A 26,390-nucleotide genomic window follows, 5' to 3' on the forward strand; every position below is an offset into this window, starting at 1 on the left:
GGCAGATCTCCTCTAGAACCTTTCTGGTTCCTCCTTGTTCTTCCAGACTGGGGAGCCTCACATGCCTCACAGACACACTGGTCCAGATGCGGCTACACCACTGCTGAGTCAAGGGGGTGATAACTCTCTGGTCTGGCTGGCCATACTCCTCCTAATGCAGACCTGTATGCTGTTGGCCTTATTCACTTGGAGCATGCATCACTCACTCATATGGCAACCTTTGGAACGCCCAGGCTCTGCTCCTCAGGGTCACTCCGGAGCTGTTCAGGTCCCAGCCTGCCCACAGTATTTTGAGTTATTCTCCCCTACTGAATGACTTGTAACTTCTTGTCAAGCTTCATCAGGCTTCCACTGCCAAATCTAAAAGATTCTCAGAGTTCCCCCTGGAGTGAAGCTCTGTTTTGACAGCTTTTGATGTGTGCATACGAGATCTGTGGTATCTCTGACAAGACAGCAACATGAGGAATTGCGGGACACTAATGGTAGAAGAAGGAGGTACCTGTTCAATGGAATTGCTGACCAAGGGAGAAACTGCCATGGTGACAAGCTTGGAAATGCCGAATGAAGGTGCAAAGGAAGCCAAACTAGGAACAGGGAGGAAAGGTAAAGAGAGATGGGCTGTTTGCATGGGAGGGTACAAGGATGGTCAAGGGGAAGATATTGTGAGTGAGACACAGCTGAAACCAGGACAGTGCCCACTCCTTATTTTATACCATCTACATCACACTCAGATCCCACACTTCCCCATAAATTACCTCTTCTTTTCCTGTCTTCCTTACCATATGGGGACCATCCCTCTAAAATGTGCATTGAGTTCACTTAGCCCATGACATTGTTCTCCATCCGTCCATAACAATCTTTCAGGCAGGAGAGACGGTGTGTGCTGTTGGATTGTCACCTGCGGCATGTGGGATGACAATGGAAGATTGGCAAGGAGGATTGTCAACACACTCAAGTGACTTGCAGCTGGGGTGTCGGAAAACACATGTAGCATACTGAACAATGATTAGTCTTGTGTGCTGAAGAAGTACGACATCTGTGTTTAGATAACATAGGCCTGTGATTTACTCCAAGGCAATCTGTCGAACATGCTTGAGATTCCTGCCCTGCTGCGGGAAGGATCCAGGCACAGTGGAAAGTTCTGTCTGAGTGAATCCCTGATATACCAATGTGAAAGAAACAAGTTCAGTAGCTCTCAGTCTTTGTCTAGCAGGGACTGAGCTCTGTGGTGTCTGCACTCCTGCTTGGCTTCGGTGCCTCTGCCCAGGTGCTGTATCAGAGATCCCCTGCTTTGTGAGATAATGAAAATAAATCTACTCTTTACATTTCATGTGTGGTTTTGTTGTTGTTTCTGCATCCTGCCTGTTTTGCCTTACACAGCCCCAAGGACAGACACTGCCCAACCTCTCTGTGTGAGCTGTTCCAGCACTTGGCTGAGCTCCTCAGGGAAAAAGTTGTCTTTATTTTTTGGTTGAACCTCTCCCATTTCACCTTTCTCCCATTGTCTTTTGTCCTCCTGCCATGCATCGGGATGAAGAGACTGACTGCATTCTCCATGACGTCTTCATTGGTACTGGCAGGCTCGGATGAGGTCCCCTTCAGCCTTCCCCTCTCGAGTCTGGACAAGCCCAGCTCCCTCAGCCTCTCCTCACAGGAAAAGTGGTCCAGTGCCTGGCTGTCCTGAGGGCCCTTTGCAAAGACCACACCAGCTTGCCTATATCTTTAACGTGAGTATCTGAAATCTGGACAGAATGTTTCACAGAATCCTTTTTCTTGAATCACAGAGTATTTCACAGAATCCTTCCTTCTTCCTTGCTCAGCAGAGGCAATGTACATAAATTCCTTGTCTGTGCCTGTCCTTGCTGTCACCCCCTGGCAGCTGCTTCATATCTGTGCCCTCTCCTGCATTGTCACAACCCCGCTGCCTCAAGTATGTTCCCATGGCCCTGCTGCGAGGGCACAGCACAGGACAGGGTGTGTTCAGAGTGAGGAATGGTTACTCTGACATGGTGCCCACAGCATTTCTTAGTGCTTTGTGATCTCATGGCCTTCCTGTCAGGCAGCTGCTCCAAGGTCCTGGAGAGGCCATGTCACATATGGGGCTTCACAGACAGCCCTGCTCCAGGGTCTGCCAGGGTCTGGGCCAAAATACCAGGGTCTGGAAAAGGCCGATGAGAAATGGCCAACGGCGGAGTGGTGACAAAGGCCCTGGGCCAGCTTCCTGTTCTATCCATGCCACCAAGGGCACAGAGCAGCCTCCTTCTCCTATACCTACATGTCATCAAGCCCTTCTGTCAGCCATGGCTCTGCACAACAAACTGCCTGGTGTGAGTCTTCACCCTTCACCCTTCATGAGTTATACACTGATGTTTTTCTCTCCCAGGTATCTCCCAGTCCAGTCCATCTCCCCTCCAAGCTCTCCCACCTCCCCTGCCCTCTTTCCACTGACAATGCCCTCTCCCCAGCACAGCCCAGTCTGGGCTGGCCTAACAGCTGTGCCCACCGCAGGGTGCTCTGGGCAGTCGCTCCACAGCCTCAGCCCCTCTCAAGGGCACAGCAGCTGCTGGGGGACAGAGAGGAGTCAGCCCCAGAGATGAGGGATCATGCATGGCAGAAAGCAAAGGAGGCACCCTGTGTCCCCTGCTCTCCTCCCCTGGAGATCCTGAGAGCTTTGCAGCCCCTCCATGCCATCCTGTCTCCCCAGACCAGCACAAAAGCCCTGGCTATTCTGGTTCTCAAGAGCTCTGACTGCTCCAGGCACAGACCAGCCTTCCAAGAGCTGGGGCAGCCAGCAAGGTGTTTCGTTTCCCATTCATTGCTTATACTCTGAGGGTGCATCTCAGACACAAATATTTCTCCAGTTTCATTGATTTCACATAGATACAATAAGATACCCCACATTTACACAAAGCCTCTCGGTCACTGCTGTCCCATCATGTGCTCGGGCGCAAGAGACACGGCACCCAAAATACCAGCCCCCTTCCTGCAGTGAGCCTGGGTCCTTCGGCAGAGGGGATCTCCCAGTCACTGTGCCAGTCAGGTGCCTGCTGCTGGCCTGTCACAGACACTGGCAGAGGGGAGCTGAAAAGCACATATCCCCACTATGAGTCAAAGGCTGCCCTGTCAGCGGCTTCAGAGAAAAATGACTTTATGGTCCCTTTCTCAGGTGCGTAACTGCAGTTGACAAATGACCTCCAGAGCCAGAAGTGATCTCACAGCCCCCTTCACAGCCTCTGACTTTGTACAGGATTGTAAGTTGCTGACATGCAACTGAGCACATGGTACCATAACCAACAATTACCCTCTTTGGGGCCCAGCACCTGAGCAGATAAAATTAAGCCTGTTTCATTAAATTTATCTAATAGATTCCTTGCTAATGGTTTGAGTGGAGGAATGTTCCTTGGAGGAACTGCTGTATTTGTACTTGTGAATTTTATGTCTCTACTGCTTCCTTTGTGCTTTTTCTTGTTTCTCTTTCTGTTCTGGGAGGAGTGGTAGATACACCAGAAGGTTGTGCTGCCATTCAGCGTGACCTGGACAGGCTGGAAAGTTGGGCAGAGAGGAACCCGATGAGGTTCAACAAGGGCAAATGCAGCGTCCTGCACGTGGGGAGGAACAACCCCATGCACCAGTACAGGCTTGGGGCAGACCTGCTGGAGAGCAGCTCTGCAGAGAGGGACGTGGGTGACCTGGTGGACCCATGAGCCAGCAGTGTGCCCTGGCTGCCAAGAAGGCCAATGGCATTCTGGGGTGCATTAGGAGGAGTGTGGCCAGCAGGACGAGGGAGGTTCTCCATCCCCTCTACACTGCCCTGGTGAGGCCTCATCTGGAGTACTGTGTGCAGTTCTGGGCTCCCCAGTTCAAGAAAGATGAGGAGCTACTGGAGAGAGTCCAGCGCAGGGCTACGAGGATGGTGAGGGGACTGGAGCATCTCTCCTACGAGGAGAGGCTGAGGGAGCTGGGCTTGTTCAGCCTGAAGAAGAGAAGGCTGCGAGGGGACCTAATAAATGCCTATAATTTCTGCAGGGTTGGTGTCAGGAGGATGGGACCAAGCTCTTTTCAGTAGTGCCCAGCAATGGGCACAAGGGGCAATGGGCACAAACTGAAGCTGAGGAAGTTCCAGCTGAACATGAGGAAGAACTTCTTCCCTCTGAGGGTGACGGAGCACTGGAACAGGCTGCCCAGGGAGGTTGTGGAGTCTCCTTCTCTGGAGATATTCAAGACCCTCCTGTACAAGGTCCTGTGCAGCCTGCTCTGGGTGACCCTGCTTCGGCAAGAGGGTTGGACTGGGTGACCCACAGAGGTCCCTTCCAACCCCAAGCATTCTGTGATTCTGTGATTCTCTGATTCTGTCTTCCAAGAGCTCTCCAAGGAAAATATTCATTGAATCACAGAATAACACAGGCTGGAAAAGACCCCTGAGCACCACGGTACTGGGTCTGGCTGGTACTGAGTCACTTTTGCCAGAGCAGCGCACATGTTGCTGTGCTTCAGACTCATGGCTGGAACGGTGTTGATCACGCACCAGTGTTTTGGCTATTACTGAGCAGTGCTCAGACCACATGAAGGCTGTCTCTCCAACCACCCCAAAGCTGGCTGGCTCAGGGTGGTCCAGTGGTTGGGAGGTGACATAGATGTGACAGCTTACCTGAATTGAACAATGGGATATTCCGTACGTTATGACATCATGCTCAGCATTGATACTGAGGTAAAGGAGGGATGCAAAGAGATGATATTTCTTAGTCAGACATTTGTCTTCCTAAGGAACCACTACGTGTCCTGAATCCTTGCTTCCCAGGATGTGGGTTGGTGTGACAGGACTTCCTAGTGTCTGCCCAGCAGCCACTGGAACAACATCAGCCCCCACAACTCTGGGAAACTCAATAGAATTTATGTATTTTGCATTATTGCTCTATTTTTGGTGTTATTAGTAAAGTTATTTTAATTTCCAGTTTGTAAGTCCCTCTCCCTTTTCCTCCTTTTTCCCTTCCCCTAGTAGGGGGTGGGGGGGGGTGTGATAATATCACGCATCTGCCACTCATTTATTGCTGCCCTGCTCTAAACAGTGACAAACAGACAGAAGAAAATGCCCCAGAAACATCATCCCAGACCCCATTACCCCATACGAGCCCCAGCCCTAAGTCAGGTAGGGCTCTCCCCTTGTCACTGTAATGGCTCCAGGGACTCAAGAGACACCTGGGAACACATCTATATTTTAGTTACAGCTGAGCAGTGTTTGTGCAGCATCAAGGACTTTTTGGCTCCTAATGCTGCCCTATGAGCAAGTAGGCTGGGGGTGCCCCAGAAGTTAGGAGGGAACAAATCTTGGACAGCTGAGTGCAGATGACCAAAGGGACATTTCCATTTCTAAGAAAGGACTCCAGCGATTCAGCTGATGTAAATGTGCTTGTAGATTTTTCTAAAATATAGGAAATTATAAAATTGTATACTTTTTAAAACAGACATCAGGTATCTGACCATAAACAGGCAATGCCACTGTTAGGGGCCACAGTGTACCTGGATTGCTGTGCTGGGAGTGGCTTCTATCTCAGAGGACCTGTGGGAGACCAGAGCTCCTTGGAAGCTGCAGGAGGAGGCTGGGGAGGGTTTGCTAGATCATCTCCACTGGCACCAGGTTTCTGTGTCAATGTAGCTGAAGATACGTGTGTCCTACATCCATTCCCTATTCTGGACAACACTTCTCAAAAAAGGATATCCTTGAAAGTCTTAGAAAAACCTGAAAAGTCCATTGAGATGTGTCTTTGCTTTGGGTCTTTGTCTTCAGCTCTTCTTACTTCCATTTTCATTGCTATTTAAATGACGTCTGACAGGCCTACAGGCATTAGAACAGGATCTTTTGGTGTCTTGCACAGAACCTCACTCCCTAAAAGCTTCCCTGACCAGGGCTTTTTAGTCGATACCCAGAGCAAGTCACATTGAGGTATCAACCTCTCTTCATGGTTTTAAACGTTTGTTTAAACAGTCCCTTACAGCACAGGAGGATTCAAGCCCCACAAACATCTGCTCTGCTCCAGTTACAAAAAGGGCGCAACAGGATCTTAAAGGAACAGTGCCTGGATGAGACATCCGGAAGTCTGCAGTGCAACCTGTCCAAAACAGGGTCAGACCAAATGGTTCAAGGCTTGATTCCGTTTGAGTTTGAGACTTCCCAAGGACAGAGACTACCCAGCCTCCATGGGTGACCTGTTCCAGCACTTGGTTGAGCTCCTGGGGAAAAATGTTGTCCTTCTCTCCTGGCTGAAACATTTTTCGTTCACTTTCCTCCCATGGTCTTTTGTCCTCCTGCCATGCAATAGGGTGAAGAGACGTGCTCTCTGTTCTCCATAACCTTCTTGTGGGTGCTGGCAGGCTGGGCTGATGTCCTGCTCAGCCTTCCCTTCTCAAGACTGGACAAGCCCAGCTCCCTCAGCCTCTCCTCACAGGCCAAGTGCTCCAGTCCCTTGCTGTCCTGCAGCCCTTTGCTAAACCCACGACAGCTTGCCAATATCATTCCTAAACTGGGCATCTGAATTTTGGATCCCTTCTCTTTACTCTTAACTTTTCTTGCAGCCACCAAATCCAGGTGGTCACCTCATGGCAGTTCCTTTGTGACCGCTGCCAGTGCCCCGGCCTGTGCCCAGCCCAGCCACACTGTCCCACAGATGGACCCACTGTTCCAGCTCAGCACTGGAAAGGGTGTATGTGGTGTGAGGAACAGTTTCTCGTAGGTGATCCCCAAGACATTCCTTTGTGCCCTGTCCCCCTTCAGTTTCTTGTACCTGAGACAGCCTCCCATAAGTCCTGATAACTACGCAGTCTTATCCATACCCCATGTGGTGTTTCGCAGATGTCCTCGCTCTGGGTTTTGCCAGGGTTTGGACAAGGAGAGAAGTGGAGCAGGGCTTCCCTTTCCACCTGTGCAGTCACTGAGCCCAGCAGGAAGAGGGAAGTGGCCATGCAACAAAGCTCACACATAAACCTGTGGTGAGAGGTCAGTGCTGGAAGAGGCCAAAAAGGGAGGCCACCAGTGAAAGTTCACTGGAGTCCCATTCCCTAATACATCACCCCATGTCTTCCTCCCCCCATTCCATGGAGAACCGCAGCACAGCAAACTGTACTCACAGGGTCAGTTTCTTCAGCCTGCTCCTGACCTCAGCCATGCAAGGAAAGCCCAACCTCTAGCCAATGCCACTGAGGAAATCCACTTTTATTAGAGAGATTTTACAGCGGAGGCCAGCTGTAACCTTGTGACAGACACATGTGTAAAGACCTCAGGGTTAGACAGGCTCAATTTATGACTCTGGAGAAGTGGAGTTCATGCAGACATTCCTGAAGAAACAGAATTATCACAGATAAAATGACCAGAGCACAGGAGGTTCCCCATAAGCAGTAGAAATCACTTGTGAAAAGAAATGGGCACATTATAGCTGCTGAAAGACTAATAACAGAATGAGCTTCTTCAACGCATCTTTGAGCTCCTGGTTCCTCATGCTGTAAAAGAGGGGGTTCACTGCTGGAGGAACCACCGAGTAGAGAAATGACAAAACCAGATCCAGGTATGGGGAGGAGATGGAGAGGGGCTTCATATAAGAAATCATGCCAGTGCTGATAAAAACAGACAAAACAATCAGATGAGGGAGGCACGTGGAAAATGCTTTGTGCTGTCCCTGCTCAGAGGGGATCCTCAGCACAGCCCTGAAGATCTGCACATAGGACACGACAATGAAACCAAAACACCCAAAAGCCAAAGAAACACTAACCCCAAGAAGCCCAACTTCCCTGAGGTAGGACTGTGAGCAGGAGAGCTTGAGGATCTGGGGTATTTCACAGAAGAAGTGGTCCAGGGCACTGCCTTGGCAGAGAGGAATTGAAAATGTATTGACAGTGTGCAGGAGAGAATTGAGCAAAGCACTACCCCAAGCAGCTGCTGCCATGTAGACACAAGCTCTGCTGCCCATCATCAGTTCATAGTGCAGAGGTTTGCAGATGGCCATGTAACGGTCATAGGCCATGACGATGAGAAGACAGTACTCCCCCACAATCAAGAAGAGAAAGAAAAAGAGCTGGACAGCACACCCTGCATAGGAGATGGCCCTAGTGTTCCAGAGGGAATTGGCCATGGCTTTGGGGAGAGTGGTGGAGACAGAGCCCAGGTCAAGAAAAGAGAGGTTGAGGAGGAAAAAGTACATGGGGGTGTGGAGGCGGTGGTCACAGGCTATGGCAGTGATGATGAGGCCGTTGCCCAGGAGGGCAGCCAGGTAGATGGCCAGGAAGAGGCAGAAGTGCAAGAGCTGCAGCTCCCTTGTGTCTGCAAATGCAAGGAGAAGGAACTGGGTGATGGAGCTGCTGTTGGTCATTTGCTTCATCTGGGCATGGGATTCTGTTCTTAGAGGAAGAACCAATGAAGATTTAGGGCAGACTTCTCAGAGCAAAATCAAAGCCTTTCTCCAAGACCCTCACCCTGTTACACACATTCATCATTCGTTTTCCAGGAGCCCTTCCTTCAGCTCTGTGGCTGCAGCTCTGGTTGGTTGTTCCTGAGTGTACCGGGAGCAGCAGGACCTCTTCCTTCCGGCTGCTAAAAAGCCAGCTCTGCTCTGCAGGCAGTGGGTGCATGGGCATGGTGGGGCAAGGTCCAGACCCGTTGTACAACTTTGTCAGACGAACCTCCTCCTGTCACAGTAGGAATTTTCAGCATCAAAACTGCAGAGGTCAGACTCAGAAATTTTGGGTTTTCACAGCTTCCCTGATTTCCCCTTGTGGTTGTTGTCATTAGATGATGGAAACTCTCCATGTTTCTGTTGACTGCAGGGTGAACAGGGCAAGTCCTGTGAGGCAAGAGGAATGACTGTGGTTTAATGCAGAGATATGGCAGCTGGCCTGTCCATCCTTCTATTTCTGAAATGCCCTGGGCTTACACCCTGATGGACTGATGGACTGATGAAGAGATGGAGATACTACTGACAACAGAGACCACTAAATGTCTCACACATTCTGTGGGTCTCAGCACGCCACTTCTAGCCAAGAATACACATGGCTTATTTCACCAGCCCAAGAGCATGTCCTCGGTTGTAGCTTCTCTGCACTTCTTCATGCAGCTCTAAGATAAAACAGAGGTGCTATGGGTCACGTTTGCTTCCTGGAGGGCAGCTGACAGCTTAGAAGGACATCCCAAGGAGCTAGCCAATTGTCCTAATGATGTCATCTCATTGAGTGAAAATTCACTCAGTCCCCAGCCCCACAGGCTGCATTGCCCACAGCCCCAGAGGTTAGAGGGAAGGTGGGACACTTGTTGCCGTGGTCACATCTGCATGAACGGACAAACAAGATCACAGTTTGAGTCTGCAGCTCAGACTCCCATCCCCAGAGAGTGACAGCAACAAAAAGATAAATTCAAAGGAGAAAAGAGGAGAAACAAGGAAGAATATAGTGAGGATTTGGCTGAGAGAGGCAAGGGGAGAGGCAGAGAAGAGAGGAAGGGGGCTGCTCAGGGAAGGCATCTGCACTGCAGGCCATGGCCAGGAGGTGCCCATATCTCCACTGCAACAGGGTTTCCATGAGCAGTTCCCTCCCTTCCTGCCCATCTCGACTGCCTGGAGCTGTCCCTGCCAGGAGCTCTTGCTCTGGACCCACATCTCCTCCCTGCCAGTGCTCACAGACCCCAGCCCCTGTGTGCCCAGCTCTGCCCTGCAGCCTCTCCGTGAGTGCAGGGACTAAAGGGCAGCTCACACAAGCCCTGATGAAACTGGCCAGGGGATGCTGGTGCTGTCTGTAGCCCCCAGAGCTGGAAAGTGAAAATGCAGACTCAGGAAAGCTTCTCCTCTCTACAGTCATCCCTCCTTCAACTTTCCAAATGAAAAGTTCCTTTGGAAATCTCCCACTGCCCATGTAGCACACAAAGAGGAGAAACCTCAGCAGACAGTCAGCTTCCCTTTCATAAAGCTCCATCTTGAATAATTCCCTTGGAAATGCCATGGGGGTGATATGGAGCTGTGAGCAGCCCTGACCCATGCAGCAGAAGCACCCTGTCCTGCCAAGGGTGGCTCCTTCCACCTACAGCTTCTCCCTGTAGCGTCATGGTGAGCTCCTTGGCCAGGCAGAGTGCTGACCCTGGCAGGCAGCAGAGTCCCTACCCCAGCACACAGCCCCTGGGGTGCATAGACCCTGCTCTGAAGGACAGCTTGGGGCAGCCCGGGCTGCACATCCACCTTCCCAACCCTTCAGCCGTCCCTGGGAGAAGGCAGCTGTCATGGCCTGTCCCTCTGAGGGTGCAGCAGGCAGTCCCTGCTTTGCAGCACGTCCTCACCTTCTACAGAAGAGAAACTGTGATACTGCTCATGGTCCATCCTTTAGGTTGTGCGGTGTGCCAGCTTTAGTAGATCTTTTCACAAAATTCAAAGACATTGTCCTTCATGCAGAGACTTACCGTGTCAATGGCTGAAAAGATTTCTCCCCCAGTGAGCTCTCAGCATCCTCCAACCCCAGACTGCCGTTAACCTCTCTCTGCCTCTCTCCTCTCCCCTCGCTGCCTGCAGGCAGTGCCCTCAGCCCTGCTGTGCTTTGCAGAGGAGCTGCTCCTGGGCACAGCTGCCTCTCTGCAGTGCTGCCCACTTGCCACGACGTCCATTTGTCCCAGAAGCTCAGCCTCAGCTCAGCAGCAGAGGACAAGCTCAATGTGTCTCTGGTTCTTCTCCCTCTGGGCTCACTTAAGGTGTCTTTTTGTCTCCAGGGGAACCTGCTGTGAAACAGGATGAAGTCATCACTGATGATTCCTCCGCTGGGGAGAAACTCCTCTTTTCTTTAGTGTCATTTCTCTTCTCAGACAAAGAGTGAGAAAGAAAAAACCACTTTGCTTGTCCCATCATTAGACAGGAAAACCAGTAAGTGGCAGGGAGGCATCTCCTTTATCCCTAATGAAGGAAGGGATTCAGCCTAGTCATTCGAGACATCTCATCCTGGGTTTGAAGTCCTGGGGCTAGAAGAGGACTCAGCTCCCTCTCATGTACAACACAAACCCACAAGAGGTGGGATTCCTCTTGCCTCAGTTCAGATGGACATTAAATAGGCTCTTGCATGGGAGCTCCTTGTCTCAGCTCCCTTGCTAGTTATTGGAGGTGGAGGGCAGCAGGAAGATGTGCAGACACAGACACCTGGTGACAGGTTTGGTTCCAGAGGTGACCAAGATGTGTGCTGGTAACTGAACACTCCACTGGAGCAGTTCATAGAGACAGGACAGTGTCTGAGGGCATCTTCCTGGAGGCTGGTGGGAAATGTCTTTGGCCACCTTAAATGACAGAAGGTGCTCACATTCTAAGACAACTTAACCTGTAAATTCTCCTTATGTCCAGGACTACCCATAGATGTAATCAGCTCATGAAAAGGAGTCCTGTGGCACAGGGAGAGCTAAGTCTCTCTCTTTCTGTTCTCTATCAGCTGTATTGTCTACATGGCCTTAAGAGTAAGATTTGCATTGGTCTCATGTGCATCCCTTCATCGCCTAACCTCATTCAGGGCAGCTGAATCTTCATTTAATTTACAAATTGAGGCTTGTAGTGCTATGTGAAATGCCAGAGCTCTCAGGATAACAGTATGCACTTCACAGGGACATCACAAGTTCTGTAGAGGAACCGCAACCCCACTCACACTCGTTGTGTGACAGGCACCACCCGGGGCATCTCACACAGATTTGGTGCCTTACAGCCAGTCACTGAATCCCACCACTGCAGGGACGCAAGATCTCTCCCTTCTCTACCCACTGGATACAGGGCAGTGCATGAACACCAAGCACATCACAGCAGGGTCTCCTCTTGAGGGCATTCCCTCTCAAACTCTGCTGGTTCTTCTATCCCCCATGATTTAACTATTTGCTTGATCTCACAGTCACGGGTCAGGCCCACAGTGTACTTGGATCACAGGATGTCCACACCCAAGGACATTTTCAACATCATCTCTTCCTTCCTGAGATCAGCTTAACCTCCACCATAGGTCCTCAGGGCTGCAGAGACACAGCAGACAAAATACCACTCTCCTGGTCTTGAACAAAGTAGGTTTTGCTCTGTTTGTGGGCACCTCATTTCTTCTTTATGTTGTCATGTGCCACTCCCTCCAGCATGTCTCTCCTCTGAAGCAAAGCCTTTGCACACACAAGGTCTTGGGCATTTGGTAGAAGGCTTCTTTTTGCAAGTATCCTCTCAGCCAAGATGAGCCACAGTTGAGGTGCTGCAGCCAAGATATGCACCAATGGCCTCAGCCTGGGGCACAGAGAGGAGGAGCTGAAGCCCTGCAGGACATCTCTTCATTCCACTTTGAGGTAAGAACAGTTAAACTCCCTTTGCTGACTTTCATTACCTTAGTATTCACTGGAACGGGACCACAGCTGCATGCAATTACTCCTGGAGGTATCTGGCAGGCTTTTGGCCACAGCTTGGAACATAGGTCTTTATTGCACAGCTTCCAGATTGGTCAACAGTGGTGATGCTCCTCTGAATCTGTTCCTCACAAAGAAGGAAGTGCTGATCAGGGATGTGAAAACCAGACTCAGCCTTGGCTGTTGTGACCACAAAACAGCCAATAGTGGGGTCTTACCTCCCAAAGGGAGTAAGAACGAGGAATAGAAGACTGCCAAACCCAGACCTCAAAGAAGCAGACTTTGGGTCCTGTTTTGTTGACACTTTAAATAGGGGGTGATGTGTGAGCAGCACAGGGGGGCAGCAGATCTCCATAAATCTGGTCTTCAAGGACGGAGTCTTTCATGTACAAGAATGTCCATACCAACAGTCAGGTAAAGAGAGCAGTCTGGAGAGCAGCTTGGGGAAACAGAAAACTCATGGGGATGCACAGAGGAAGTGGATGCAGCGACTTGAAACAAAGCGGGTGATGTCCCATCACCGCAGGGGAAGAGGGAAGGGTTTGTGAGACACACGAGAGCGCAGGGAGAGAGTGGGGGGTGCGTAGCCATCTGTGGGTTAAAGGCAGGAAGAAGACCCAAAATAGCATAGAGGGAGGGAGTCTCATGCTGAAGAGAAATAGGTTGAGCGCGTCCTTGGCTAGAAGTGAGGTGCTGAGGACCTTGAGACAGGGTGAGACATTTAGCTGTCTGCACTGGATCCCTCTGTACTCAGTAGCGTTTGGATGTTTTTCAGGGTAAGTGTGATCACCCTCCATCTCATGCAGAACTAGACGAGCGCAGCTAAGAACAAGACAGAGGGACAGACCAGCTGCCCTCTTGCTGCACTAGGCCACAAGAAATTCTTACACCTTGCAAGACTCTCTCTCTTCTCTCAGAGTGCAGCAGAAATGCTGAGGGTTTCTGAAGTCCCAAGAAAATCTTCAAGTAAGATGGATGGAGATTTAAAAGCTCCAAACCTTTCCAACAGCCTTCTGCTTTCCCCATTGTTTAGTGCTGGGAGTGCAGGTGCTGACAAGCCCTGCTGAGTTAGGAGCAGTTTCCTCTGACCAAGTCGAACACCAAGACTGACCAGTACCCTCATTTTTCCTATGAACCCACTGCTGCAGAGCAGGGTTGACTCTTCAGCAGCCAGTGGGAAGAGCCTCTGCTGATCACCTCAAGCTCGGCCAGCAAAGGCTAGAGCTGCAGCAACAGAGCTGAAGGAAGATCTCCTGGCAAAGGAAAGGATGAGGGAGGAGTACATGAGGGTTTAGGTCTAGGAGAAATGCTTTGCTTTTGCTTTGAGATGTCTCCCCTAATTCTTCATTGCTTCTTCCTCTAAGGATAGGACTGTGGAGGATGAAGCTTGAAAGGACTGGGGACATGTGAGCAATCCAGCATTTCTCTATAAGGCCATGAAGCCTTAGCATAAGGCCGCAGAGCCTTAGCGTAAGGCCGCAAGGGCATCTAGAGGACAAACTGCAGTTGAAAACAAGGAAGTAAAACGCAGAGAAAAACAACTCCCAGATGCTGAACAGGATCTTGCCGCCTGCAAGAAGGCCACGAGCACAGCGCGTGAACAAGTAATGCACACCAATCATAGTCGTGTTACTATGTGATTTAATTTGATTATTGCCAATGGGAGATCGCCGCGTATGTAATGGGGAATATAAATGCGAGCTATCTGGGGCTAATAAACGGCTTGTACCTGATCACATTGATCTTCGTGTCGAGTCTGGTTCATCCTCCGCGACATCTGGCGCCCGAACAGGGACCCTTGTGTGCCCCGAAGACTTCAGATGATGGAATCCGTCTGGAGGTAGAAGGAGGCGACCAAAGCTGGAGAAGCCAGCCGAAAGCAGCTGCTGCCCCGGCGGCTTCGGTTCGAAGTGCCCATCGGACTGGGAAGAAGACACGCGTGCTGATTGAGGTGGGACGGTTATCCCCGTGGGGATCTCACCAGGAACAGGTGAGCGGCTGGGGAGGAGATGGGGTCCACGCTGACAAAGGAAGAAAGTGCAGTGGTGAAGCTCCTCCATCATATGCTCTCTAACAGAGCGGTCTCTTACGATGCAAAAGTACTGAAAGAGCTACTGATGTGGGCACGAGAGCGTAACTTAATCTCCGGGGCTGGAGCCACGTTTGAGTTACCCACCTGGGAAGCCATAGGACAAAGCCTATGGGACGAGTTCAGTAGCGAGGATAAGACCGCAGGCTGTTATTCTACGCTGTGGCGGTTAGTAAAAGAGACTTTGAGAGAGATGAAAAGCGAAAGAGCTGCCGCCACGTCTGCTTTTGTTGCCCTGACCCCTGCAACGCTGCCAGCGTCGGGAAATGCTATGATGCTTTCCAACGAAGCGCGGAATTTGTTTGAGAATAGCATACGGATGCCACCTCTATGGGCGGTCAAAGAAACAACGGTGGCAGAGACACGTGATGGGGACTTAGCTGAAAGGGCTAGGAAGGAAATTCCGCCTGAAAAAATATACCCACAACTATCGCCGACCCGACCAGGGTCCCCAGATGGGGAATAGGAGTCGGGGGCGGGGGAGGACGGTTTGCTTAAACAGGTATTGAAGGAGATCAGCCAGCAGTTAAAAGATTTGTCGTTGCGGTCACCTTCGCCGGGGACTGGTGAAGCGCTTGGACCATCGGTGCAGGAAGAGCCGACGAAGGGGAATCCATTCCGGTCGGACTGGAATCCTGAGCTGCCACCCCCCCCGGTTCCGTTGTTACCGCCAGCACCACCCTTACAGTTGCCGCCTGCTGCACCCTTACCCAGCCACTTACTTAATCCTGTGCTGCCACCTGCTGGAGAGACGCATCCTGGAGAGTGATGGAGTCTTTCGAGATGCGCTGGTGGAGGGACAAATCATCACGTTTGTTGCAGCGTACCCGGTGGTGACACAAGTGGGCGGGGGGTCGAAATGGGAGGCATTTGATTGGAAGTTATTGGAGAAAGTTAAGACTTCCGTAATGCAGAAAGGGTTAAGATCACCGGTAACCCAACAAATGCTAAAGTATATTTTTACTGCTGATCAGTTACTTCCTATGGATATTTTACAAATTGCTGAGATTGTGCTAACTCCCTCACAACAACTTTTATTCCACAGGGTGTGGTCGTGACTGTGTGATCAAGAGGCTGCACGGCCTCGGGATCAAAATGATCCTTTGTATGGCATCCAATCACAAACGCTTACTGGACAGGGTCCTTTTGCGGATGGAGATATGCAATTAGGTTTTATACCGCAGGTGATACAGTTGTCGCAGCATCTTGCATTACAAGCAATTTTTTCCGTGCAGGAGCCGGGTCAACCTCATGCTTTTGCACATATTAAGCAGGGACAAAATGAGCAGTTTAAGCAGTTTGTTGACCGACTTTACAAAGCTATCGAGACGCACCCGGACCTAACAGGGGATATGAAGACCGAAATGTTTCAGTTACTATCTTTTGACAATGCCAATGAAAGGAGTAAACAAATACTAGGCTCGTTGCCGCAATCTGCGCAAGTAGCGGACATGGTTGAGTTGATGGAATGAATCCAACAGACCAAGTACACTGCGTGTGTTTCTGCAGCGGTACAAGGGGCTATTGCACCATTGCTACACGAAAATCGGGAAAAGAGAAATTCGGAAAAGCGGTATTTTAAATGCGGGAAAATAGGGCATTCTAAGGCGCAATGTAAGATGCAGACAAGATCATCCCAAGGGTTGGGGGACTCAGGATCGTGCCCCCGAAACAAGTGGTGTGTCACTTGTTGTAGAGATAATCATAACACCTCCGAATGTCGTAAGTCGGAAAACCCGGGGGGGAGCGCGAGGGTCCCGCGCGCTACGACACAAGTGCAGGGGGCATGGACAGTGGCACCGGAGCCCTCGACTTCCTCTGGGCCGCTGCTTGTGGGAGTGCCAGAGTGGACGTGGAAACAGCAGTAGATAAAACCCTGGTAACAACGGAAGAGGTGTGTATTGACACCAGTGTAAAAGGGCCTTTAGGCCACGGGCTGAGTGCCCTATTATTAGGACGATTGTCAACATCTAAACAAGGCATTTTTGTTTTACCAGGGGTCATCGACGCTGATTTTACTGGAGTGGTAAAGGTAATGGTGTATACCTTGGCTCCTCCGTTGTCCATTCCCGCCGGCAGCAGGATTGCCCAGCTGGTACCGTTTCGAGCTTGTGTACCACATGCCACACCACACCACCGTGGAGATGAGGGCTTTGGGTCCTCAGGACAACCGTATGTATACCTAGCATTAGACATCATGAAAAACAAGCCAGAAATTGAAGTTCTGGTGAAATCAAAAGACCAGGAGATGATAAAATTAAAAATGATGATTGATACTGGAGCAGATGTAACTATCATATCTGCTCGGCATTGGCCTTCACATTGGCCAACGGTTGAATCATTCACGGGAGTGTACGGTGTCGGAGGGGCACAATCCACACGCATTAGTCGGGATCTCGTGGCTTTTCATTTTTCAGACGGTGCGGTAGTGTCAACATGACCTTATATTATGCAAATTCCAATCATGTTAATAGGAAGAGATGTACTCGGTCAATTGCATACTACTATCGTTACCCAGCCTTTTCGGGGCGGCCATTGAACAGCAGCCGGTTTTGAAGATAAAATGGAAAACGAATAACCCAGTTTGGGTTGATCAATGGCCACTTACTGCCGAACGGCTGCAAAAAGTCAATGAGCTGGTAGAAGAACAGTTACAAGCTGGACATATTCAGCCATCTACTAGCCCTTGGAACACACTAATATTTACTATTCTGAAAAAGAGTGGGGAATGGCATCTACTACATGATTCGAGAGCAGTTAACAATGTCATGGAAGACATGGGGGCGCTACAGCCAGGTCTGCCATCACTGGTCTTGATCCCAGAGAAATGGACAGTCCTAGTTATAGATTTGAAGGATTGTTTTTTTACTATTCCTTTGCATCCCGAAGATGCTGAAAGGTTTGCTTTTTCTGTACCATCAATAAACAAGGCAGAACCTGCCTGTAGATTTCATTGGATAGTCCTACCTCAGGGTATGAAAAATTCACCAACCACGTGCCAAATTTTTGTAGCATGGGCTTTGCAACCAATTCGTAAAAAGATGCCGCAGTTGTTAATATATCGTTATATGGATGACATCTTAATTGCAGGAAAAGATATGAACAGGGAATTCGTGCTTCAAAAAATTGTTAGAGAGGTAGAGTTCAGAGGATTAAAAATAGCTCCAGAAAAAACACAGAAACAGGAGCCCTGGAATTATCTGGGGTGGATAATTTTACAAGGTACAATTAAAGCCCCAAAAATACAGTTAAATCCCGAAATTAAGACATTGAATGATGTGCAGAAATTGCTGGGTGACATTCAATGGGTCAGAGCATTATGTGGCATAACCAGCGATGATTTAGCACCCTTGGTTGAGCTTCTCGGCACTACATCGAGAGCCGACGATAGAAGAACCATGGGACCCCGACAAAAGCAAGCCTTAGAGGTTATTCAGAACAAAATCATTAGTTCTCATGCATCCAGAATAAGGTCAGAACAGCCTTTAACGTTGATGTTAATCAACTCTGCTCATACGCATCAACATCCGTTTCCTATATTAATGCAGTGGGTGCCTGGAGAAAATCCATTAAGGATTCTTGAATGGATTTTTCTTTCTATCCGGCCGAAAAAGACGGTGACCACACGGATAGAACTGCTCAGTCAGCTGATAATCCAAGGGAGAAACCGATGTGTAGAAATTGCAGGATGTGAACCACAAACCATCCTGGTACCTCTGATGCAGGAATATATGGAGTGGCTGATAAGGACGTCTATAGAATTTCAGATTGCTATTAGTAATTTCCCAGGGACAGTTGACAATAATTACCCTTCTCACAAATTAATGCCATTGTTGTCAGGGATGATTTTCGAGGAATGGCCAATACAGTCCAATACCCCATTGGAAGGGATAACAGTATTTACTGATGCAGGGAAAAGCTCCAAGAAGGCGGCGTGTACCTGGGAGAGACCTCCAGGTATACGGCACCATCAGGTAATCGAAGGAGACTTGCAGGATTCGTTACAAACGTTAGAGCTTAAAGCGGTTGTTTGGGCTCTTGCACAGTGGAATATGCAGCCAGTCAATATTGTTTCTGATTCTTTGTATGTAGTAGGAGTAGGGACGCGTTTAGAGCGTGCTATGCTCAAAGAAGTATCCAATAGACATTTGTATAGAATGTTACAGCAGTTGTTATTTATGCTAAATAATAGAACAGTGCCGTATTTTATAACCCATATTCGTAGCCATTTGATGACAGGAGGCCTTGCAGAAGGAAACCGACGTGCAGATCAGCTTGTTATGCCGACATGGACGGGTCCACCCACAGATAGCTTTGCTCAGGTGCGCAACTCCCATGAATTTTTCCATCAGTCCGCGAAGGTATTAATGAGACAATTTCGCTTTCCCATGCATGATGCTCAAGGAATTGTGAAGTCTTGTCCAGACTGCCAAAATATAAGTCCAGGTCTCGGAGTGGGTGTCAACCCCAAAGGACTACGATCCTTACAGCTATGGCAAATGGATGTCACGCATGTACCAGAGTTTGGGCGTCAAAAGTACGTACTTGTAGTGATTGACACATTTTCCATTGCCATTTGGGCAACTGCGCAGTCAGTAGAGACCACACAGCATGTAACAAAGCATCTGTATGCTAGTTTTGCGGTGCTAGGGATTCCCACAGAGATAAAAGCAGACAATGGTCCAGCATACACCTCAACAAAATTTGCTCAGTTTTGTGTACTCTGGGGCATCCACCATACCACACGTATCCCACATATGCCCCACAGGACAAGCCATGATAGAAAGAGCACACCACACATTGAAACAATTATTGCATAAACAAAAAAGGGGGGAAACTGGGAGTATGCCACAGGAACGACTGAACAAAGTATTGTACGTCTTGAATTTTTTACGTTTGACAGGGGACAGAAAGGAACCTCCAGCATTAATACATCACAGGGCGTTGATGGAAGGGGAACATAAGCAGGAAAAGGTGTTGGTCCCGTTCAAGAATTTGCAAACAGGACAATGGGAAGGACCAGCCGAAGTGAAATTAACTGGTAGAGGTTGTATGTGCTTGCTTACAGAAAACGGAGTAAGGTGGGTTCCTGCTCGGTGGGTCCGTCCATGGAAAGGTCCCGATAGAGATAACAGCGGTGCAGATGTCCAGGATTCAGAAAAGGAAGATTAATGGACGCTGGTGTGGAAGCACATACTGGAACAATTAAGTGTAACTATTGCGAGGCGTGTAATCCATGGATTTTATGTAATTTGTTATGTCTGTGGGAAACAGTGGTGGTGTAGAGTAGCACGTGTACAACGCTGGTGTGATCAGTGAAAGAGACGAGGATGCCAGCAGCCATGGCGCTAGGGATAACGATATGCCTTTGCCTATTTGTTGAGAATGCAGGAGCCATTCATCGCATTGATGTGAGACAGAATATGTGGGTAACCTGGGCCAATCAAACAGGTCAGATGGATTTTTGTCTTTCTTTAGCTACTCCAGGAGATCCTTTTCGCACATGCCTGATTGGCTATCCTATCATGAATGGGGACGAGTTTAAGGACTTTGTGAATGAGAGTATAAACGATTTGAATGAGTTGTATAACAAATCCAGGCAAAGTGGGTCAGAGAAAGGTGAGTGTGCGTGAAGTAGTGATGTGCCAGTGATGCAGAGTGCCTTTTTACAGCAGTGGATTGTGACACATTTAAATCACTCTAGTTCACTTCCTCTGCAAGAGCTAGAGCTGCTAGGTTCCATGGCACCCGCTCAATGGGCAAATGTGTCTAACCAGCCAAATTGCAGCGATTTGCATCAGCAGTCGCAGTGGTTGCCGTGGAATGGCACAGGAGTGACTGAGTTCGGAAATCCGTGGCATCTTTGGTTGCATAGCCAAGGTGAAAGGCAGTATACTATAGGTTATCAAAATGTAAGTGGGAATTCAAGGCATTGGTATTTTTCGCTAAACAACATGGGAAGGTTTTCGGTTAACACCTCAGGGGGATTCCTGTTGCCATCAGGATATTTCCTCATCTGCGGAGATCGCGCATGGGGAGGGATTCCCGTTCACCCGGTAGGAGGTCCGTGCTACATAGGAAAGCTAACATTGTTCACCCCACGTATCAGAGATTTCTTGAGTCTCAATAAAACTCGTAGTAAGCGAAGTCTTAGACATTTTAATCCAGGGTGTGATAATAATGTACAGCTAGGATCTGTAGCTGGAACAGTAGCGTTATCCTTTTTGCTCCCTGGAGGTGCTGCCGCCAGGAATTGGAATATTCTTAAAAAATTAGCTTGTTGGAGCTTGAAGCAGTCTAATACCACTTCAGAGATATTAACGCAGTTATTAATGGATGTAGATAGCGTTCGCCATGCAGTCTTACAAAATTGAGCGGCTATTGATTTCTTATTTCTTGCGCAAGGTCATGGGTGCCAAGAGTTTGAGGGGATGTGTTGCATGAATCTGTCTGATCATTCTCAGAGTATTCACCAACAGCTAGCTGTCTTGCCGGAAAGAACAGAGCATATTACGTACAATACATCACCGTTTGACAGTTGGCTGTCTTCTTGGGGTCTGTCAGGGTGGATAAAGGAATTAGTTAAACAAGGTATTGTTATTTTGGTAACAATTATTGTGTGTTTAGGAATTGTAGGTTGTGCTTTAAGCTGCATAAAGAAATTGATGCTTAAGGTCCTCAACCAGGCCTGGATTGCTCAAAACAAAGAAGGGGGATTCGCGGAGGATGAAGCGTTAAAGAACTGGGGACATGTGAGCAATCCAGCATTTCTCTATGAGGCCATGAAGCCTTAGCATAAGGCCGCAAGGGCATCTAGAGGAAAAACGGTGGAAACAAGGAAATAAAATGCAGAGAAAAACAACTCCTGGATTCTGAACAGGAACCTGCCACCTGCAAGAAGGCCACGAGCACAGTGCGTGAACAAGTAATGTACACCAATCATAATCAGGTTGCTGTGTGACTTAATTTGATTATTGCCAATGGGAGATCGCCGCGTATGTAATGGGGAATATAAATGTGAGCTATCTGGGACTAATAAATGGCTTGTACCTGATCATGTTGATCTTCATGTCGAGTCCGGTTCATCTTCCGCGACAGAGTTCCTGAACTGCAGACACTGAAAGATGAAACAAACCTCCAATGAAGTGAAAAGCAGAAGCAAACCCCAAGTTTCTGAGGATGTTTGAGACTCCACGAAGGGCCATCACTCACAAAGCTGTGAAGCAAACAACCCGTCGAGGTGCCTGTCCCTGGAGGCTGCTGAAGCAAAAACTTGGAGACACTGGCTGCAGGTGGCAAAGGCAACGTGGAGGTGACTCTGATGCCATGGAAGCCCTTGGTGTTTGTTTATCACCAGAATGGCCAAGCCCTGAGCCTCCACTCCTGTACCAGAGCCTGGTAAAGGAGAACCTTTCTCTCAACTGTATCTCAGGGCTCTGTCTATGGTGTGTGTGAGTGTGTTTGTGTTTCAGGGTGGGGATTTGGTACGAAGTGGTGTTGCTGTAACCACAAAGCTATGGTCTTCTGAGGATTTGGCATTGCCTGTGAGTTCCCCACAACCCATCCAGCTTCTTTCATAGCTTTGCTAATGGTCCTCAATCACCTAAGAGGTCCCAGTCCCAAACTTGCAATTATTCTCAATTTGGATCCACACCCAGAATCATAATCACAGAACAGTAAAGCCTGGAAGGGACCTCTGGGGATCATCTAGTCCAACCCCCCCTGCCGAAGCAGGGTCACCTACAGCAGGCTGCACAGGACCTCGTCTAGGCGGGTCTTGAATATCTCCAGACAAGGAGAATTCACAACCCCTCTGGCAAACTGTTCCAGGGCTCCGTCTGCCTCAGAGTGAAGAAGTTCTTCCTCATGTTCAGACGGAACTTCCTGTGCTTCAATTTGTTCCCGTTGCCCCTTGTCCTGTTGCTGGGCACCACTGAAAAGAGTTCGGCTCCACCCTGCTGACACACACCCTTAAGATATTTATAATGTCCCCTCGCAGCCTTCTCCAGGCTGAACAAGCCCAGCTCCTTCAGCCTCTCCTCATAGGACAGGTACTCTGGTCCCCTCGTCATCATCGTAGTCCTGTGCTGGACTCTCTCCAGTAGCTGCTCATCTTTCTTGAACTGGGGAACCTAGAACTTGACATAGTACTGCAAATGGGACATCACTTGGGCAGAGTAGAGGGGGAGGAGAACCTCCCTTGACCTGCTGGCCACAACTCTTCTTAAGGCACCCAAGGACACCATCAGCCTTCTTGGCAACCCGGGCACACTGCTGGCTCATGGTCAACTTGTCATCCACCAGGACATCCAGGTCCGTCTCCACAGAGCTGCTCTCCAGCAGGTCAGCCCTGAGCCTGTACTGGTGTATTGGGTTGTTCCGGCCCAGGTGCAGGACCCTGCACTTGCCCTTGTTGAAGTTCATCAGGTTTCTCTATGCCTAACTCTCCAGCCTGTCCAGGTCTCGCTGAATGGCAGCACAGCCTGCTGGTGTACCCACCGCTCCTCCAAGTTTTATGTCATCAGCAAACTTGCTGAGGGTACGCTTTGTTCATTCATAGAGGTCATTGATGAATAAGCTGAACAAACCTGCCCTGAGTACTGACCCCTGGGAACCACCACTAGTTGCCAGCCTCCAACAAGACTCAGTGCCGCTGACGACAACCCTCTGAGTTCTGCCATTCAACCAGTTCTCAATCCACCTCACCAACCACTCATCCAGCCCACAATTCCTGAGCTTCCCTAGGAGGGTGTTATGGGAGACGGTGTCGAAAACCTTGCTGAAGTCGAGGTAGGCAACATCCACGGCTCCCCCCCTCATCTACCCAGCCAGTCATGCCAGCGTAGAAAGCTATCAGATTGGTCAGGCATGATTTCCCCTTGGTGAATCCATGCTGACTACTCCTGATAACCTTCTTTTCCTCCACTTGCTTGAAGATGACCTCTAGAATGAGCTGCTCCATCATCTTTCCAGGATGGAGGTGAGGCTGACCAGCCTGTAGTTCCCTGGGTCCTCCTTCTTGCCTTTTGGAAGATTGGAGTGACATTGGCCTTTCTCCAGTCCTCGGGCATCTCTCCTCTCCTCCAGGACCTCTCAAAGATGGTGGGGAGTGACTCAGCAATGACATCCGCCAGCTCCCTCAGCACTTGTGGGTGCATTCCATCGGGGCCCATGGATTTTTGAGTGTCCAGATCACTTAAGCAATTCCTCACACAGTCCTCCTTGACCAAGGGAAAGTCATCCTCTCTATAGGCTTCTTCTCTTACCTCCAGGGCCTGGGATTCTTGAGGGCCTGCCTTGGCACTGAAGACTGAAGCAAAGAAGGCATTCAGTCACCCTGCCTTCTCCGCATCCTCCGTCACCAGGGCACCCACCTCTTTCAGCAACGGCTCCACATTGCCCCTAGTCTTCCGTTTGCTGCTGACGTACTTCAAGAAGCCCGTCTTATTGTCTTTGACATCCCTTGTCAGATTCAATTCCAGACGAACCTTAGCCTTCCTCATTGCATCCCTGCATACTCTGACAACATTCCTGTACTCCTCCCAAGTGGCCTGTCTCTCTTTCCACATTCCATAAACCTTTCTCTCGCACCTGAGCTCTGCTAGAAGCTCCTTGCTCATCCATGTGGGTCTCCTGCCTCCTTTGCTAGAACTCTTTCTCGAAGGGATGCACCGATCCTGAGCATGGAGGAAGCATGTCACACGGCCAGAGAAAGTCTGCCAAGACAGGGTTAGGGCTTGTGTGTAGAGGCTGACAGAACTGGGCTTTCTATTGTGGTAAAGTGGAGGTTGAGGGAAAAATACTAGGAGTTCGAGAGAGATTGAAAATTTCTGCCCAAGATGATGGCACTTTTTGATGGGTAGTGGGAAACGGTGTGAGAATGGACAGCCATTAGAAAGTGCAGCTTTGGAGGTCCCGAGAGGACCTGAGGATAAAGAGATGTCATTCTGAGGGCAGTGCTGTGGTGCAAAAGGTCACTTAGAGGCAGTTTGGATCAGCCCAAGATTTTCAAGTTTCAAGGACCTTCTGGCAAGGAAGGAGAGACACTAGTACAGGCAGGGACACAGTGAGGTGAGAACAAGCTGGGGAAGGGCATTGTATGTCTGCAGCCTTCAGAGAAACAGGTACAGGAATGGGACAGTGTAGAACAACATGTAGTGGAGATGGCCAATGGCACTGGCGGGGCTGAAAGGCCATGAGAGAGCCGGGGTCTTTGTCTCCTTGACTGTGGCAGGTTTCTCTGCAGCCGAGGCCTAGAAGGAGAGAAATGGTCCTCATGGCAATGGGACCTAATTGCCTCCTTGCATCCACCCTGGGGACAGCAGGAGGTGTCATAGCATTGTCCTTCACTTGTCATCACACTCCCCACAACTCCAAGAAAAGCCTGGAGCCACGAGTGAGGGACAGGATCTCCCTTCCTTTGAGCTCGGTGTCAGGGCTTGGCCATCTTCCTTCATTGAAAAGCCAAAGGGTTATCTCAGTGTAAGGGCTGCCTGAAACTTGCCTTTCCCTCTGTGGAATCATGACTTCCAATTATCTGCTCTAACATGTCCAAGAAGAGCCTGTGTCAGTAATGGCCCTCAGTGGAACACACTGAGGCTTCAAGGTACCTTGGGTTTTTCTTCTCATTTTGACTTGTGGAAAAGTTTGTGCAAAAATCCTCTTCGAATTTCAGATTCATGGACTCAGCACAGAATGCACCTTGGGAGACCTTACAATGCAGAAAGCCCTCATGTGCCTTGCTCTTCCTACACTATTTTCAAGACTTCACGCCTTGTACAGCTAATTTAAGCTGCCTTTGAGGTAAGTAAAGAAAAAGAGTACGATGAGTACTTAATAAAAAACTAGGTTTGCTTCTTAAGGGTATTTTTGCTGTTTTTTCAGTCTATTGAGAAAGGGTACCAGCACTCTCCAATGGACATATCCCTACCCATTACACTCAGGTTTCCTCCTGTGCTTGTTCTTTGGTCACTCAGATGCCTCTCCACTATCTGGTTTCTGCTTCAAGGTTCAGGCAGAGAGACAGTTGCCTCATCTTTCTTAAGGCTAATGAACAGTCAAGACCTTCATTGCCTTTGTATCTCTCCTTTCTTATGTCTCTGTCTAAAACTGTTCTTTCATGGAAATCCCTTGTGAAACATGGACCACATTAGATGCTGCTTGGACTTAGCATAGAGCTGAGGAGAGAGTTTTAAAGTTGATTAAATTGTATCCTGTTTCACTTTTGTTTGTTGGAAAGGAAGAGAAACCTTTCTGTGCCTGTGTGCAGCCCAGTTCTTGAAGGAAAGCGGGTGGCAGCTGGTGCAAAGGAGCTGTGCCATGCAGCTGCAGAGCTCAGTGGAGAAGTCTGATGTGAGGAGAAGTGATGCAAGTCCCAGGAGACTTATGAGGGAACTGGTGGGCTTGGGGAGGTGAGGAGTAGGGTTGTCCACATAGACCCCAAGGCACTACTTTTCCTTTCTTGCCACTTCACTCGATTAGATATTGGTTTAGATGGTCACTTACAGCACAGGAGGATTCATGCCCCACAAATATCCTCTATGCCCAGGGCTCAGCATCATAGGATCACAAGGGAACCGAGGTTGAAGGGCCCTCAGGAAGTCTGCAGTGCAACCTGTCAGAAACACAGTCAGACCAACTTATTCAAGGCTTGATTCAGCCTGGGTTTGAAAAGCGCCAAGGAGGGTGACTGCCCGACCTCTCTGGGTGACCTGTTCCAGCACTGGGCTGAGATCGTGGGGAAAAAAGTTCTCCTTCTGTCCTGGCTGTACCTCTCCTCTTTCACCTTCCACCCAATGTCTTTTGGACAAGCCCAGTTCCCTCAGCCTACCCTCCTCAAAGGCAAAGTTCTCCAGTCCCTAGCTCTCCTAAGGGCCCTCCACCTTACAAAAATTGCCCCTGAATTGGAGATCTGAAATCTGGATGGAGCATTGC

At 49.4% G+C, this 26,390-nt stretch overlaps 1 protein-coding gene across 1 annotated transcript in view; it reads right to left on the reverse strand.

Moving 5' to 3' along the window:
- Positions 1-21,526, reverse strand: part of LOC142363297 (olfactory receptor 14J1-like) — a 39,479-nt gene extending 17,953 nt beyond the window's left edge. Inside the window, exons 1-2 of the mRNA XM_075436809.1 lie at positions 21,507-21,526; positions 7,916-8,385 (exon numbers count right to left, since the gene is read on the reverse strand). Of these exons, the coding sequence (XP_075292924.1) occupies positions 7,916-8,385; positions 21,507-21,526 (490 nt within the window). The remainder of the gene's footprint in view (positions 1-7,915; positions 8,386-21,506) is intronic.
- Between the last annotated feature and the right edge of the window lie 4,864 nt (positions 21,527-26,390).

Source organism: Opisthocomus hoazin, chromosome 15, assembly GCF_030867145.1.
Source record: "Opisthocomus hoazin isolate bOpiHoa1 chromosome 15, bOpiHoa1.hap1, whole genome shotgun sequence".
Lineage (NCBI taxonomy): Eukaryota > Metazoa > Chordata > Aves > Opisthocomiformes > Opisthocomidae > Opisthocomus > Opisthocomus hoazin.